Source organism: Canis lupus, chromosome 16 (genome assembly GCF_048164855.1).
Source record: "Canis lupus baileyi chromosome 16, mCanLup2.hap1, whole genome shotgun sequence".
NCBI lineage: Eukaryota > Metazoa > Chordata > Mammalia > Carnivora > Canidae > Canis > Canis lupus.
This window is the reverse complement of record NC_132853.1, coordinates 13,041,080-13,054,845: the sequence shown is the minus strand read 5'-3', so window position 1 is coordinate 13,054,845 and position 13,766 is coordinate 13,041,080. Positions and strand designations below refer to the sequence as shown.

The window sequence follows — 13,766 nt, the reverse complement described above, 5'->3', positions numbered from 1 at the left end:
GAGCTGGAAGCCCTATGTGGGGCTCGATTCCAGGACCCGAGATCAAGACCTGAGCTGAATCCAGACGCTTAAGCTTGTGAGCCACCCAGGTGCCCCCCTCCCTTTTTAAAAAGGATTGATTGATTGATTTGAGAGAGGAGACAGTAGGAGTAGGGAAATCATTTTAAATCAAAGATTAGAAAAAAACCATTTGTGCTGTGTATAAACTACACTGTAATTTTGAAAACAAATACACAAAAGGTATAAAAATGTAAAACTTGTGTGACCGATGAGGAACACACGTTAAGTATAGGGAACATGTGGCCTTGCCAGGTGGGAAATGAGCACAAAGTAGCCATGACATAGCCGTGAAGCAACCACCCTGGGGACAAATATGAAAGCTGCTCTGACCCCACCCCTGCAGCGCAGGCCACTAGCTCATGGTCAAGACCTTCAGGTGGTTCCCGTCTTCCTGTGGACTCAGGCACTGAATACTTTAGCCCTTTCTTTTCCTGACATGCTCTCAGGGCTTAAATGCTCTCGAGGCTTAAGCGCTTAGAGGTGCAAATTTGTGGCCCTGGAAGCACTTCCTGCTCTCCTGGCAGAGAGGGTGCTGAAGTCCCAGTACCTCACAGGAGCCACCACTGAAATCAAGCCTGGCTGCCCACTCTGGCCCCCCCACCAGCAGAGCCCCATGCACTGCGTGCCCAGCTGCGCCCACATCAGTCCCCATGGAACCCATATGCCGGCTATGTGACTCTGAATGCCTCAATCCTGCCCCCTTCCCACCCACAGAACCCCCTGGAACGCTCCAGTGATTGAGGACAATCGGAGTGCATCCAATGCTTGCGGCCCAATGAACTTGAGGAAAGAGATAAGTCAAACCATGTGGTCCTGTCTGTTCATAAACAGTGTCTAGCCCCTAGCACAGGCTTCACCATGGGCTCCTGTCAGCCTCAGTATTTTCTGAAAAGCATGGATCTGCCTGGAGCTTCCTTTACTGGACGCTGCACTGGGATGCCTGCTATCCCTCTCATCTTTCCATCTTCCATACATTTGCAAGCTCCAGAACAAAAGGTGGTTTCCTGAGGGGCCTCTTTTTTCATTCCTTCATCAGAAGGACCTATTATATTATAACCAGAATCACATGCTAAGACTGTCTGTGTCCACCTAGGCTCCTCCTAGCAGAGGAATGCAGTCCCAGACTAGCTGACATCTGCCTGCTGGGTTACAAAAGGCCTGACCCACACATCTGAAGTGACAGACAGCACTTTGGTTCTAGCAGAGACCAGGCCAGAGGGACCATCTGGATTTACCCTCCTGCCTGAAAGAGCCAAATAGTCAAAATATGTGAAATAGGGGAGCCTGAGGGGCTCAATCGGTGAAGCATCTGCCCTTGGATCAGGTCATGATCTCCGAGTCCTGGGATGGAGCTCTGCGTCGGGCTCCCTGCTCAGTGGAGAGTCTGTTTCTCCCTTTTCCTTTGCCCTTCCCCCTGCTTATGCTCTCTGTCAAGTAAATAAAATCTCCCCCCTCCAAAAAAAAATGTGTGAAACAATGGTTTTCAAGACACTGGACACCAGGCAATGAAGGGCTACATCCCTGAAAGTAGAAACAAATACGGCCTGGGTCTGTCCACTCACTGTCCTGAGATCCAGCCTCAGCACAGGGAGAGACCAGAAGTTCAAAGGTAGGAAGTGAGAGCCAGTGGCTAAGGCAGCTGGGGTTCACAAAACAGGGGTAAGGCTGGGAAGAGGCCTCTGGAGATCAGACATTCCCATCCTGGACCTCCAAGACACACCTCCAAAGCTGAAGCATAAAGAGCTGAGACCTGCTTGAGCTCACCTAACAAACCTAGAAAGCAAAACCCAAAACAGACTATTTCCAAGCCACTTTGCTGCACCCAGAACAAAGCTTAAGACTTTTCCAGGAAAATACAGAAATTCACAGCTCGGTAAAACCAAAATGTCTGGCACCAACATAAGGTTGCAAACAAAACTTCCGGAGCTGACAAGCACGATGTCTGACAGAAACACACTGGATGAGACTAACACCGTTACAGGCTATAAAGAAAAAAATTACTGAGCTTGAAGACACAGCAAAATTGTTATTAAGACCAGCAAAGCAGCTGTAAAACCAGCTAAATTGTGATCCAGAGTGAAAAACATGATTGAGAAAAATGAAAAGAGGGATCCCTGGGTGGCGCAGCGGTTTGGCGCCTGCCTTTGGCCTAGGGCGCGATCCTGGAGACCCAGGATCTATTCCCACGTCGGGCTCCCGGTGCATGGAGCCTGCTTCTCTCTGCCTGTGTCTCTGCCTCTCTTTCTCTCTCTGTGACTATCATAAATAAATAAAAAAAAAAAAAAGAAAGAAAAATGAAAAGAGCATCACTGAGCTGGGAACACCTTCCAGCCACCTGATAATTACAGAGCGAGTGGCCCCTGTGAAGGGGGCCAGGCAGAAACACTCTGGGGAGGAATGAGGGCAGGGGTCTGTACCTGACATCCTAACCCTAACATCACTGACTCACGCTTCACAAGCCGTGACCTCACACGTGCGACACATGCGCGAGTGACACAAGGTGCATCATAATTCAACTGTTAAAATCTAGTGACAAAAAGAAAATCCTAAAATTGCCAAAAAAAAGCAGATGCACTGTATCTAGAAATAAGGACAAGGTGCCACCGAGAATTCCCTGTGGGAAACACGTCAGTGAGGACAACAGGGAGGCTGTGTGCATGAAGTACTGAAAGAAGCTGTTGACCAAAGTGCACACCCAGCAAAATACCTCCCAAAAAAAGTGAAGGCAAGATAAGGAATCTGCAGGCACTCATCAGGGGCAGTCCAGCGCCCCAGGACGCAACAAACAAGTCTGATGTGTAGAAGAAAAGTGACCCTGCACTGAAGGACCTAAGTAAGTGAATAAGGAGCAAAGAAAGTGGTGGCAGCAGGTGCTGAGACTTGAGACTCTCCTCACTACAGTGTTTCCAAAAGATCACGACAGTGGAAACGATGTGACAACGTATTGTGGTATCCCCACAACTCAGAGCAACAGCATGAGGCCTGGGCAAGCACACAGCACTCTGTCCTCACTGAGAGCGCAAGCACAGGCACAGGGGCAGATGCATGTGGGCCATGGCACAGCGGACAGAGCCGCACACATGTGCACAAAGGGGCAGAGTCAGTTCTGTGGAGAAGGGACGGCTTTTAGACAGATGGGCTGGAATGTCTAGACATCCTCATGCAAAACAATCACTATAAGAAAACACAGGAGAATGTCTTTGGGATCTTGGGTCAGGCAATGATTTCTTAAAGACAACACCAAACACATGATCCACAGGTAGAAAATAACTAATAAACTGGACTTTTTCAGTATTAAAAAGCATCTGCTTCTCAAAAACAATTGTTAGGGCTAGTAGAACATCTGATATAGAGAACTTGCATACAGAAAATACAGCAACTTTCAAAATGAAGAATAAGAAAAAATGATCTGATAAAAATGAGCAAAAGATCTGAACAGATACACACACACACACACCGGAAACCGCCCGGCCCACAAAGAACACAAAGACTGGCCAGAGTAAGTGCTGGGGAGGGTGTGAAGGAGCCGCCCTCAGATATGACTCTTAGGCACAGCCACTCTGGAAGCTGTGCAGCCTCCTTAGGTGACCCAGGTTTCATGGGAGAGAAATGACAACATGTGCCCACGTGAAGACACATGCCTGAGTGTCCACAGCAGCCGTGGGCGAGAGCCAGGACCCAGAAAAGCCAAAATCCACGACCAGGTGAAGGACAAATGAGCAATAGTGACTCCCAGGCTGATGCCGTCTGAGCAACATCCACACTGCAAGGATCCAGCTATGGAAAACCAACCTCACAAACAGAAAGCAGAGCTGTGGGTGGAGGCTATGAAGCAGCAGGAGGAAACTTGAGAGTGAGTGTCATGACCAGTCTTGACGAGGTGACGGTATCTGGGGTTAACACTCCTCTAACTGTACACTTTCAATAGTGCAGTCTCCCACTTCACACCAATAAAAGGTGTCACAATATAAGGTGAAATTATACAGCTGCTTGGTCATAGGAACAAACATGCAATTTAATCAACTCTCTTGTTTCCTGAGGACCACGACCAGTACCAGTGCTGACACCCATTGGACTCTGTGAGGCTGTGTGTTGCCCACGTACCCATATGCTCCTGACCTGACAGCTGCATGAGAGGACACCTACCCACCAAGGACACAGGGTTGCAGTTGCGACAACCACTCCTCCTGAAGGAGGCTGCTCCTGACATGCCAGGAAGGGTCAGCAGGGCAGATCATCCCCCTGCCACAGCCATGCTGGACCTCATCATACTGCTTCCCTCTCCCCCGACCACAGCTGACCTGGCGCCTCTAGCCTCTTGCAGGGCAGTGTCATCGTACTGACATTGGCTCTGGGGACGTTAATGGAAATATTCCACGCCTGAGCCACAAGTCCAGATGCCGGCCTGCATGCTGCTATTCCTGGGTTCAGGGCAGGAACTGCTCACAGATGCAGGGAAAGGTCCCAACGCCGAGCAGCAACAGTAAGTGACCAAGTGATATTTGCAGCGGGGATCTGGACAGTCCTGTCCCACTCAGGGGCTCAGAACCAAGACTCACCATTTGCTCCCCATCCTGGGTACACTGACTCCCACGATACTGAATGGCGTGCTTGAGAAATGTCTTACTGTCAACTGCCTTTTTTATTCCATTATCAGTTTAATGAGTTTGTAGCTGTTTCCATTTACAGCTTTTGGTGACTCAGCAGACAGGGCTCTGCAAGGGCACACTGTGTCTGTCCACCCTGGGACCCCTGCCCCTCTGCCTTGTTCCTGGGCAGGTCCTCAAAGACCTTCCCAGAAACACCCTTTTATTTATTTATTTATTTTTTTAAATTTTTTTTTTTTAATTTTTATTTATTTATGATAGTCCCAGAGAGAGAGAGAGAGAGGCAGAGACACAGGCAGAGGGAGAAGCAGGCTCCATGCACCGGGAGCCTGACGTGGGATTCGATCCCGGGTCTCCAGGATCGCGCCCTGGGCCAAAGGCAGGCGCTAAACCACTGCGCCACCCAGGGATCCCCAGAAACACCCTTTTAAATTAACGAGAGTCACCTGCTGTCTGATACACAGGCTGGAGTATTACTCCCAGAGGGATTGGTGAGTCTTCTGACCTTGGCCCCAAAACACTTTTCTTTTTTTTTTAATTTATGATAGTCACACAGGGAGAGAGAGAGAGAGGCAGAGACACAGGCAGAGGGAGAAGCAGGCTCCATGCACCGGGAGCCCGACGTGGGATTCGATTCCGGGTCTCCAGGATCGCGCCCTGGGCCAAAGGCAGGTGCCAAACTGCTGCGCCACCCAGGGATCCCCCAAAACACTTTTCTAAGAACAAATTTGTCTCACAAAACTAGCCATCAACACAAGCACCTTAGTTGTCCTGGTCTGAGCACATGGTAGGTCCCTTTCTTTCCTTCCCAGACAGCAAAAGCAGGACAAGTTAGTGCCCACACCTCTACTTGCCCAGGTGTGGGGTGTGCCCTGGGCTCTGTGGTCTCGATCACAGACATGGCAGTCAGTGACACGATCACAGTCCAGATGTGCCTCTAAAAAGGCAGGTACCACCCACGGGGCAGGTAGATTTCCCTTCAATCTACACCCAGCAATTGGCCAACACACAAAACAATCCCAGGGAACCACAATGGGTCCAGGGGCCACTGAAAACACAGAACATGAGGGCAGAGCTGCAACTGTTAACTCTGCACACCCTGAGCCCTCCGTCCTCCTCCAAGACCCACTTCCCTGGGTGGAGCTTAGGACCAGCAACAGCCAGAGAGACTCACGTTGTCGCGGATGTTGATGTCAGACCCCTTGGACAGCAGCAGCTTCACCAGCTCCACGTGCTTATACTCAGTGGCCCAAATCATGGGCGTCCAGCCGCCATCATCCTAATTTCAAAAACAAACAGAACAAAAAAAAACCAAAAAAAAAAAAAAAAAAAAAAAAAAAAACACACACCAAAAATACACCAAAATCCATTATAGTTCCTACAGACAAGTAGCATGAAGCATGATTTCACTAAAGAGTTCTACGACGGCTCCAAGAGATGGGAGCCAGTTTCAGTCCCCATGTGGTGTATGAGGAAACCCAGCTCGGGGCATCTCCATGAGTGCAAGATGGAATTAGATCCTCTGTTGTAAGGGGGACGGATGGACCCACCAGGTGACTTCAGTCCTCTCCAGACCGGTGGGCAGGCACTGCCAGGACCACCCTTGGTACCCCAGAGCGCACCTGCTTGGATCATGTGAGGACCAAGAAATGCTGCTGACCAGACCATCTCTTACAGACCAGAAGTCTGGCTGGTGGGACGCACAGGCCTCAGGAATACAGATAAGCCCCAAGCCTGAAGCAAGAGCAGCTGCCAAGAACTGCAGACAGACAGATGTCCACACCCAGGAGACTGATGGAGACCATGCATAGCTCCTGCTTCTTCCTGAAGGGCAGGAAGTAGAACACCTGCCCAGGCCAACCCCATACACAGGGTCTGTCATGGTTCTGACAAGCTGGCTTTCTTCCACTCCACAAACTCAGGCCTGTCTCCTTACTCAGTGGTTGTGGAAAGTTTTATTCAAACCAGGAGAAAGGCAGCTCTTTAGAAAATGAGTATCACGTTGCCAACTCATGGTCTGGTGGCAGAAAGCGCAACCTTCCCCAACAACTCTCAAACAACTTCCTATACCCCCTGCCAACACCTCTCTCTGGGAGACATGCAGTCTCTGTGACTACAGTGGGGTGGCCCCTGCAGGCTTGCTGTGGACATCACCTGGGCACTGGGGGCAGAGCAGGGACAAGCCCGCCTCAGAGAGCTGAGCCGGCCCAGCCCAGGCCAGGTGAAGAAACGCCTAAGACTCAAAGTAATGGGAGACAGAAGATGAAATGGAGAAGGGGTCTAGCATGAGCGTGCAGACCCTGTGAGAGCAGGGGCACATGGCAGGGAACTGCCTTTCTAGGCCACTGAGGAGGGTCTCTGCCAGGGTGGCTCCCAGAGCGCTGAGTTGGAAGCAGCAGCCAGACTGAAGGGGGGTGGGAGGGGTAGAACATATGGGCCAAGAACGTCGTCCTAGGCCCAGAGAGTCACCAGGGAGTGGAGGAGTCTGTGTCCCAGCGAGTGGGAGGGGAGCCCTCTCATCTGCTCTCCTGAGTCACCCACTAGATGCATATGAGGCCTCCTCATGCCGGGGTGACTCCTAGGTGCCCCTAGGAAGGACAACAGTGCCACGGGAGGGAGGGCACCTGGCACACAGGTGGTCAGGGACCCCACTCAGGGGGTCACATGCAGCCCGAGACCTGGAGGCTGAGGTAGCCCAGGCAGATGCCCCGAGCCAAGTCCCTGGCCAGGCAGCAGTGCAGAGACCATTATAGGTGGGAGCTCTCAGAGTAGCCAGCGGTCAGCAAGGGGAGGCAGCAGCCAGAGTCATGAAGGCCAGGCCTCCCAAGGCCTTGCAAGGGAGCTGCAGACAACAGGCAGGAGGCCAGCACTCCTACAGAGAAGAAGGGTCAGGAACCAGTCGGCCAGTGGAGTGTCTACATAGAGGTTGTGGCTTACCTGACAGTTGACGTCCATCTGTCCATTGGAAAGCAGATACTGAACTACATCATAGTGGCCTTTCTTGGCAGCGAGGTGCAAACAGGTGGAGCCCTCTGCATCCTGCAACATAAATGCCATTTAGAGCCAGAGAAATCACACAACTTACAGTGTGCCACGGCCTGAACACGTGAACATGGTGGCCTTTTATTCCCCACATGAGGAATGTGCCTTCTAGAATGATAACCCAGGGGATCCCTGGGTGGCGCAGCAGTTTGGCGCCTGCCTTTGGCCCAGGGCGTGATCCTGGAGACCCGGGATCGAGTCCCACGTCGGGCTCCCAGTGCATGGAGCCTGCTTCTCCCTCTGCCTGTGTCTCTGCCTCTCTCTCTCTCTCTCTCTCTCTCTATCATAAATAAACAAAAATTAAAAAAAAAATAGAATGATAACCCAGGCAGAGAAGAGTGGAATTTTTTTTCAAAGGTCGCACAACTGAGGCCCAAGCCCCACACACTGGGCTATAGACTCCAAGCCCCTAACACCAATGGGGCAAGGCCTCAGGTGGCAAGGAGTCCTCATCTTTCATACCTGGAGGTACATCGTGTCAGCCGCATGTCCCTTCCTTCCCCCATGGTCCAGGCAGGTTGAGGCATACCTGGGCTTCTTGACATGGCCAGGTGCAGCGTCCTGTCCCTCTGCTCCAAAAGAACCTCTGCACTGCTCACATGACAAGAGGGCCACCTGCCCATTAGGGCCTCTATGAGGTATGGGTCGCCAATGAACGTCTAGACCAGTGCTAGGGATCCAGTCATCGTTGTCCATAAGCCACAGAATTAGAAACAATAAATGGCAAAAAGAGCAGGGGCCCAGAACGGGGCAGTTTGCCCTGCAGTTCAACACGCACCACGGCTGCCTGCCTGCATCCTGCCTGCATCCTGCCTCCTGTGCCTGCTGGCACATCTCCCCATTAGCTCCTAGCTCGACTTCCTCAAGCACACTAAATATATCTCATTAATTAAAGTACCTCAAAAACAACAGCCACTGTCCATGGAGGAAGTCAGACCCGGAAAGTTCCAGGACAGACTCAGAGGGCCGGGGGACCATGTGTGGTCCAGGCCAACCTGAGGGCCTGCATCGCACGCAGTCGGACACACTTCCACTGCGTTCCCCTTGCAGGTCTCTCTTTGCTTCCCCCCACCCCCCGCTACTGTCTGTACTGACCACATTTCCTTATTCATTCTGCTACCCTGCTTCTGACTCTCTGAGCAGTAATCTGAGATTTTCACACACTGTTTAACATATTTCTTACCAAGTCTGAAGTTAGTCAGCAAACCTGTTTTTCTCAAGAAAACCCACACACTTTAACTCTGTATTACTGGTGTTTAAAATGTTAATTGTATGATAAATACAAGAATGTATGGCTGCTGGTGTAAGGGCCTGCCTTATTTTCCAGTGCTCCCAGCTGTCTTACTTTATGCTCTTCGGAGGTGAACTGAGTACCGCAGAACCTTCGCCCGTGCACACATCCCAGAGCTGAGGAGAAGGACTTCCTCCTGGGGGCAGGGGCACCCCAATAAATCCAGGGGCCACACAGTGGTGTCTCAGGGTGGTTTTCAAAAGGCTGAGCACCTTCTCTGTGTCTGCTGCCTCAGCAGGGGCGGGCTGTTCATTCTTTGCCCATTTTTCTTTTGAGCTCTTTTGTTTGTGGGGCTTCCTTAACCACTTGCCAGTATATCACAGTATCTTCTGGCAGTGTGTAGCCTGCCTCTGAACGCTGTGACATCTTGTTAACCATAAACTCTTCATTCCAATGCACCTGACTTTATCAATCACTTCTGTACTTTCTGTGTCTTACTGAAGAAATCTCTCCCTATGCTAGAACCACAAAGATGACCTTACCTCTTCTAAAAGTTCACCACTTGCATGATGCATGTTCTCCACCCTTTTCCCATCCACCTGTGTGACCACTGACGTGAACACCTGCAGCATACGGCGGCTTCAGGCGTGCTCAGTCCTCAGGCATGCTGTCCCCCTGGAAAGGGCAGGGCTCTTCTTCCACTCGGGTTTTCAGTCTCTTTTCCTGCCTGTAGTTATAGAAACACTGCTTCGTATTCCACTTCACTTCCTCTACTAGATCTTCCTGAACTTCCCTTAGAGCTGTATTTCTCTTCAATGATTTTTTTTGTACCTTCTCTGGAGATGATGATACTCCCGTCATCAGTCCATCAGTCTGCTCAGATTGATCCTCCCACAGCAGGATTCCATTCAATGGCTCCTGCCAGTGCTGTTGGTGCCACATTTTACTTCTAAATTGGCAGGAACTCCACCTCGTAAAGGTATTTCTGCTTTAAACAGCCTTTGTCTTTCAGGAAATTTAAAGAAAACAGCAGCTCTTCCTACGCAGTGTTCCTGGGCTGACTTTCAGGCAGCTTTCACACCTCTGTTATGCCAAGGTACTGATAAATCCCACCAGCTTTTGTTCACCTGGAAGTATTTTATTCCACAATTATTCTTTGAGGGTTACTTTTACTGAATGCAGCCTTCTAGGCTGATAATTTTGTTTTCTTTCTCCATTGTTTCAGATGAGAAGTTGGTGATTGTTTTGTAATGTTGTTAACCTACGTATCATGTGCTGTTTTTTGGCTGCTTCTAAGATTTTGTTTTCAGTTCAATAGTCCAACCACAATGCGTGTGTGGTAATTCTTTAATATTTATCTAGTCTGAGGTTTGCTCAGTTTCTTAGATCTACAGATTCTTTCTTACCAAATCTGGGAAGCTTGTGACCATTTTTCCAGTATTTTTTTCTATCAGATTCTTCCTCCCCTCTTTCTGGGAACTCCAATTACATGTCAGCTGGAAACTGTCCTACAACCTGTTTTTCAGACTAATCTTAATGACCAGTCTTCCATTTCAGTGACCACTTTCTTCTACTGTACCCATCTACAGCTAAGCTCATCCATGAGCCATCCCCTCCAGATGTCTGCTCCCCGTGACCTACTGATACTTCTTGGGTCCTTTGTCTGCAGGTTCCAGCTGCTTCTGTAAATCCCTGAACACTAACCTTCTTGTCTCTGTTTATCTTGGGCACTGACTCCTGTGATGAGGCTGGAAATCTGTGCCCCAGCAGAGAACAGGGTAAATACGGGACTCGCCCGCCCATGATAATAGAGAGGAGTGATAGTTATCTATAGATATTTACACAATAATAAAGGTTTCCAGATTGCAAAAAAGAAAAGAAAAAAAGCAAAGACTAAAGTTTGAAAAAATATTCATACAACATATAAATAACTATATACCAAGAAGTGTTTTTAAGACAAGCTGATTAAATAGTAAAAGGACAAATAAATAGGTAACCATTTTTGCACATCAAACTGTTAATATTTTTTAAAAACCTGTCATAGGGATCCCTGGGTGGCTGCAGTTTAGCACCTGCCTTCAGCCCAGGGCATGATCCTGGACTCCCAGGATTGAGTCCCAGGATTGAGTCCCACATCGATCGGGCTCCCTGCATGGAGCCTGTTCTCCCTCTGCCTTTGTCTCTGCCTCTGTCTCACTCTCTGTGTGTCTGTCATGAATAAATAAAATCTTTAAAATAAATAAATAAATAAACAAACAAATAGATAGATAGATAGATAGATAAATAAATAAATAAATAAATAAATAAATAAATAAATAAATAAAACCTGCCATAGTCACCACGGGTGAGAGCAGATGGAAGAGTGCTTGACACTTGGTGACTTCAGAAAGAAATATAAAAACCCTTAAAAATGATTATATATTTTAATCTAACAATTCCACACTGAGAAATATGTCCTAAAGAAACCAGACATGTGCAAAAACTTGGCTAAAAAAAATGTTAATTGAAGCACTGTGTAGAATGAAAACTGAAAACATAAGGGCACCTAAGTGGCTCCGCCAATTGTCTGACTCTTGGTTTCAGCTCAGGTCGTGATCTTGAGGTCAAGGGATCAAGCCTCATGCTGGGCTCTTCATTCACTGAGGAGTCTGTTTAAGATTCTTTCCCTCTGTCCCTCCCCCTGCTCACATGCTCGCATGATCTCTCTCTGAAAATAAATCTTAAAAAAAAATTGAAAAAAAAAAAATTGAAAACATAAATATTGACCAATAAGCCAATCTGACTAAAAGGGATACCAACGCATCATGAAATACCCACCTGAAATACATTTATATATATATAAATATTATAACATTTATAATAATGTTATAAAATAGTATTTCATAACAGAAAAAATGATAATTTGATAGAAAAAAGTTGGTAAGTTACTATGAACAGTATAAATTTTTTATTAGAAAAATACATATTAACGTGGAAGATGACAATATCACATTCATGTTCTTATTGTGGCTACTTATGCACACCTGTACGTAATGTGAGATTGTGTCTGATCTGGTGGCAGTGATCCCATTTGCACTGCCATGCAGCCCTCACCACCCCAATCCTACATGGAAGCTGGGTGCCCACAAAGAGGGATACCCGCTGTCCCCATAACCTTTAACCTACTTCCAGTCTCTCAGTTTGACTCTGGGTCCTCACACAGGTGGATCCTACAGGATGTGTCCTTTTGGGACGGCCTGTCTCACTCAGCACATCACCTGTGCTGGGGACTTCCTTCTCGTTTAAGGTTGAGGGACGCCCATGATGCACACAGACCACTTTTGGCTAATCCATCCCTCTGTGGGTGGACACTTGGACTGTTTCCACCTTCCTGCTTTGTGGACAATGCTGATGAGAACGTGGGGGAGCAAAGACCATTCATGGCCCTGTTTTCAGCTTCTTTGGGTAAATACCCAGGATGGGAATTGCTGGATCACGTGGTAGTTCTATGTTTAACTTTCTGAGGAATAATCAAACTGTCTTCACAGAAGCTGCATCATTTGACATTCCCACCAGCAATGCATGAGGGTTCCAATTTCTCCATATCTTTGCCAGCACTTATCTCCCTTTCCTAGACAACTGCTGCCCCAAGGGACGTGAGGTGACATCTCACTGTGGTTTTGATTTGCATTTTCCTGATAACTGGTGATGCTGAGCATTTTTTTATGTGCTAATTGGCCACTTACTTTTCTCTGGAGAAATGGCTACTCCAAGTTTTTGCCCACTTTTGAATTGCGTTGGATTTTTGCTACTTAGTGGTAGGAGTTCTTTATATATTCTAGAAAGGAATCTGCCATTAGGATTTATGACTATTGCTCCCATTCCGTGGGTTGTCTCTTCATTATTAGATACTGTCCTTTGACACAGGAAAGTTGTTTTTTTTTTAAGATTTTATTCATTTGATAGTGTGAGTGAGAGAGAGAGAAAGCACAAGTAGGGGAGGGGCAGAGGGTGAAGCAGGGAGCCTGATGCAGGATTGATCCTGGGACTCCAGGATCATGACTTGAGCCAAAGGCAGACGCTTAATCGACTGAGCCACCCAGGTGCCCTGACACATGAAAGTTTTTATTTTTGAAGACATTTATCTATTTTATTATCTGTGCTTTTACTGTTTTATCCAAGACGTCATTGCTTAGACCCAATGAATATCATGAAGATGTTCCTCTATCTTTTCTTCTAAGAGATTTATGGTTGTAGGTCTTAAATTTAGGTCTTTGATCCATTCTGAGTTATTATCTAAATATGATGTAAATTTAAGGGCCCAAAACATTTCTTTTCCATGTGGAGATCCCATTTTCCCAGCACCATTTGTTAAAAAGACTTCCCTTTCTTCCCCCTGAATGGTCCTGGCATCCCCAGAAACCACGGTATATCCATGAGGGTTTGTTTCTGGGCCATTCTATCCATCATCTGTATGTCTGTCTTTACGTCAGCACCGTGCTGTGTGGATTCCTGGAGCTCTGTGGTCGGTTCTGAAGTCAAGGAGTTCGAGGCCTCAGCTTTGTTCTTCTGCAAGATCGTCTGGCTGTTCAGGGTCTCCTGAGATCTGGAGGCCTCTCGGGACTGGTTTTCCTCTATCTGTACACAACAGCCGTGGGATTCTGACAGGGATTGCACAGACTCTGGGGTTCACCCCAGATGGTGCTCGCAGTTCGATGATGATCAGTCTTCTGGTCGATGAACACGGGACATGTTTCCATGTACTTAGGTCTTCCTTCATCTCTTTCAGCAATGTTCTGTGATTTTCACTGTATAAGTCTTTCATCTCCTTGGTCCAGTTTATTCCT

At 48.0% G+C, this 13,766-nt stretch overlaps 1 protein-coding gene and 1 long non-coding RNA gene across 9 annotated transcripts in view; both read right to left on the bottom strand.

Annotated features, from left to right (window-relative positions):
- EHMT1 (euchromatic histone lysine methyltransferase 1) overlaps window positions 1–13,766 on the bottom strand; it is a 144,896-nt gene that overhangs the window by 13,029 nt on the left and 118,101 nt on the right. For all 8 annotated transcript variants that reach the window (XM_072778898.1, XM_072778900.1, XM_072778897.1 and 5 more), the window contains 2 exons: window positions 7,605–7,706; window positions 5,842–5,946 (listed from right to left, as the gene is read on the bottom strand). In XM_072778898.1, the coding sequence (XP_072634999.1) occupies window positions 5,842–5,946; window positions 7,605–7,706 (207 nt within the window). The remainder of the gene's footprint in view (window positions 1–5,841; window positions 5,947–7,604; window positions 7,707–13,766) is intronic.
- On the bottom strand, window positions 9,435–9,907 carry LOC140606071 (uncharacterized). Its single transcript, XR_012008507.1, has 2 exons — window positions 9,772–9,907; window positions 9,435–9,667 (listed from the first exon to the last, which is right to left on the bottom strand). It is a non-coding gene; the product is annotated as an uncharacterized lncRNA (long non-coding RNA).